We start from the raw sequence: 3,426 nt of genomic DNA on the forward strand, positions 1-3,426 counted from the left end.
TCCTGGATAGAGTAAAATACCCATCCTCTTGTCATTTAGTATTTAGACAATATTGCTAGTTGTTGTGTACCCTCAAACCAATAAAAGGGATAAAAAAGTGAAAACTGTCACAAAAGAGTCACAATGTTTAAAAATGTTAAAATGTAATTGAATAAGTTTATTTCTCCATACATTATCTTTAAGAGTCAAAAGAGTGGAAAGTGGTCATGGTTATCTTGACAATAAGCAAGAAAAAAAAAGGCAGGTTATTTTTCATCACTTGCCTGTTCCTTTGTAAACAAGGAATTCAATGTAAAAGTAGTTTTTATATTTTAGTTTGTTAGCTTTTAACTTCAGGTAGGACTTAATGTAACTTAATTTTCCATTTCACTATCATGTTCATGTAATGGGCATGCAGTGTGCTAATGTGCAAAATAGCAAACTAATCACGATCACTATCAGCACTTTTAACCCACCTGACACCCCCCCCCCCCCACACACACACACACAAACACAGGCACTGTTGACCACAAAACACATTTGCTTTTTTTTTTTCTCATTCTCCCAAATGTTTAGTCTAATTCATTTAAAGGGTTTTCATTTACTAACCTAAAATGTCTTTGCATTTTATTTTAATGTTTGTTTGTTTGTTTTCTTTTCCAGCACATATTGTATAATTCAACTATATAGAGTTGACAAAAAGCTGAATATTATGCATTAATATATCATACCCATGCAGGAGATATATAAGTACAGGCCATGCTGATTATTATTATGTAAGGTGTGTGATAAGTTGATTGGTTAATCTACTGTTTTACTTCAGTGTATGCTTTTATTTAGTTGCTATGAAGTATTAACACTAAAATGTGTCTGGGTTTAGCTGAAACCACAGTCATGTTTCCTGTGGAAGAGGTGCTATTTCGTCCTTTCTGAGTCAGACTGAAACATTTTGTCACCTACAGACTGTCCCTCATTTAAACCACACTCCCCCCACTCCTATCAGCTTATAATACCAATACTGAAGTCATACCTGCATTAATACCACATCAGCAGCAGCAGCATCACCATCATCATCAACCATGTCCTCTTGTTCTCTCTTGCTGGTTCTCCTGGTTCTCATATGTGTTCAGTCCTTCACACTGGCCCAGGGTAAGATAATGTTTACCTTTTGATTTGTACATATAATCATCATTATTATTATCAACTGTATTCTTATCATTTATTATTATTGTCATTGATTTAAATCAGTTAACAGTCACTGACTTGATCAGTAAGTAAACACCAGTAAGACAACTGACTTGTACAAAGTTAAACTAGACTCATGTCAGTACTCACTACCACCACCCTGAGTTATAATGGTGACATCATTAATGATAGGATGCTGAACATAAACAACTGGGGTGTGTGTGTGTGTGTGTGTGTGTGTGTGTGTGTGTTATTAGGCCAAAATGATGAATATGATCAATTTTATTTATTTATTTAAGAACTGGGTTCAGCAGAAAGACGAGCATCACATCTGATTTAAGAGCACCACGTCAGAACTTTAACGTGATGTGGTGAAATTTGAATATATTTTTCCCTACAGATCCAAAAGGACCAGGTCCATGCTGTTTCACGTTCCAGAAGAGAAAGATGCCTGTACAGCTTATTACTAAGTATAAAGAAACCGAGCGTGCCTGTTCAATCCCTGGAATCATGTAAGTTTTCAGCATCTTGTATCATTTTAACAGGTTATAAGAGTCCTCTCATTAATTATTATTTCATGGCTATATAAACTATAATATAAATGTAATACAAACTAAATTTTAATAACATTAATAATAATTTACATTAATTAAACATTTTAATATGGTTTGAGATGAGTAAAATGTATATTTGCAGTTCAGATAATACTTTAATTCTTCTCTCATCTGCAGTTTTATCACGAAGAGCGGTCGTCGTGTGTGTGCAGACCCCAGAGATCAATGGGTTCAGGATCACATGGATAACGTTGACCTGCGCCTTTATGGAGGCACAAACCAAACTCAAGCGAGTGGTTAAATAAATCTTCCATTAATGCATAATTACTACAAACTGCACTTTCTATATATAATTTTCTATTTTCTATAGATTTTTTTTTTATAATAAGCATGTTTAATTTTAAATGCCTGCTTAGTTTGTTTGCAGTCTAGCATTATCTAGCTCAATTAATCTTTGATTTTTTTTGTCAAGTCATTCTGTCTTCCATTTTTTTTAATACATTAAAGGAAATTTTACACATTGTGGTACGTTTGTGTTTACAAAAGTATTTCAATATTTCAAAATGCTTATATCATAATTTTGTATCTTAGAAATCTCAAAATATATAAATAAATAATCTTATATCTGGCAGTACCATAACAACTACTACTACTACTACTACTAATAATAATAATAATAATAATTACCCTGGTGATCATTCCTGTTAGTGTATAGTGTATAGTGTGTATAGTGTGTAGTTTGCGAGATCTGTCAGTTTCTGGAGGTATCTTCTGAATAACCTGATATCCTAAGGTCCAACAATGTGTTGCATGTGTTTGTATGTGTGTGGGAACTTCTGCCCTGCCATGTGTTGGCAGGTCATACAGGGCATTTTCTGCTTTGTGCCATGGTTTCTTTGGGATAGGGTCCAGGAAAGTGGTGTGGAGAGTGAGTCAATGAATGATACTGCTTTATGTAGATTTTGCTATTCTCACAAATGTTTATATATGTACAGTATTTATACACGCTACCTCCTCAGGGGACTTTTTTAACAGCAGACCTTTTTCTTGAACAGTATTATCCTACAAACAATGTGGTCTAAACATATTGATTCTTTTTCTAAACCTGAAGCTTTGACAGCAGGGCAGCTACAAATCATATGATTACATTAATGCATTTATTAAAATACCTTATTAGAATAAGTACATTTATATAATCCTATGATTTTTAGCTGCTCTACTGTCAGAGCTTCTATTGAAATTATTGTTTCTATAGCAAAAGCTGATTCACAAACTTTAGGGCATTTGTTGGAATGTATTTTGTATTGATATAAGTATATCTGTGTGATTCTTAATTATTTAATCATAAAATCACAACACATTTTATTTCTCATCATAGAATAGCTAATCATAGAAAGTTACAGTATAAATGTTACTATAATAAAACAGTAACAAAAATGATTATAAACATGTAAGTACATATGGGACATTTTGTTCGCCATCTTTGGTCCAAAAAACAAAACAAAACCAAACGTGTTAAAATGTGCCACGTGGTGTCCATTAATATTAAAGCAGCACGCCGAAAAGAAGCAGGATACCAGGAAACATTAAAACAGAAAATAAATATGCCACTATTAAACAAGTACAACATCTTCAGCTTCAAAACTGCAAATCAATGGTTCTAAACACCTCTGCAAATAGACTGTATGATCAAAAATATGTGCACCGC

The 3,426-nt window shown here is 33.2% G+C and overlaps 1 protein-coding gene across 1 annotated transcript; it reads left to right on the forward strand.

Annotated features, from left to right (window-relative positions):
• The first annotated feature begins 922 nt into the window (after positions 1-922).
• LOC128519321 (C-C motif chemokine 4-like) lies at positions 923-2,229 on the forward strand. Its single transcript, XM_053493018.1, has 3 exons — positions 923-1,128; positions 1,565-1,676; positions 1,896-2,229. The coding sequence occupies exons 1-3, from the start codon at positions 1,059-1,061 to the stop codon at positions 2,017-2,019; spliced, it is 306 nt and encodes a 101-aa protein (XP_053348993.1). The 5' UTR covers positions 923-1,058; the 3' UTR covers positions 2,020-2,229.
• Positions 2,230-3,426: the final 1,197 nt, after the last annotated feature.

The sequence above is a fragment of the Clarias gariepinus genome, chromosome 1, assembly GCF_024256425.1.
Source record: "Clarias gariepinus isolate MV-2021 ecotype Netherlands chromosome 1, CGAR_prim_01v2, whole genome shotgun sequence".
NCBI classification, from domain to species: Eukaryota; Metazoa; Chordata; class Actinopteri; order Siluriformes; family Clariidae; genus Clarias; species Clarias gariepinus.

What these genes read in the sequence shown, in the direction of transcription:
- LOC128519321 (XM_053493018.1), top strand. Translation starts at nt 1,059, where the DNA reads ATGTCCTCTTGTTCTCTCTTGCTGGTTCTCCTGGTTCTCATATGTGTT. An exon ending in GTCCTTCACACTGGCCCAGG is followed by an intron (nt 1,129 to 1,564) that starts GTAAGATAATGT and finishes TTTTCCCTACAG; the next exon opens with ATCCAAAAGGACCAGGTCCA. An exon ending in TGTTCAATCCCTGGAATCAT is followed by an intron (nt 1,677 to 1,895) that starts GTAAGTTTTCAG and finishes TCTCATCTGCAG; the next exon opens with TTTTATCACGAAGAGCGGTC.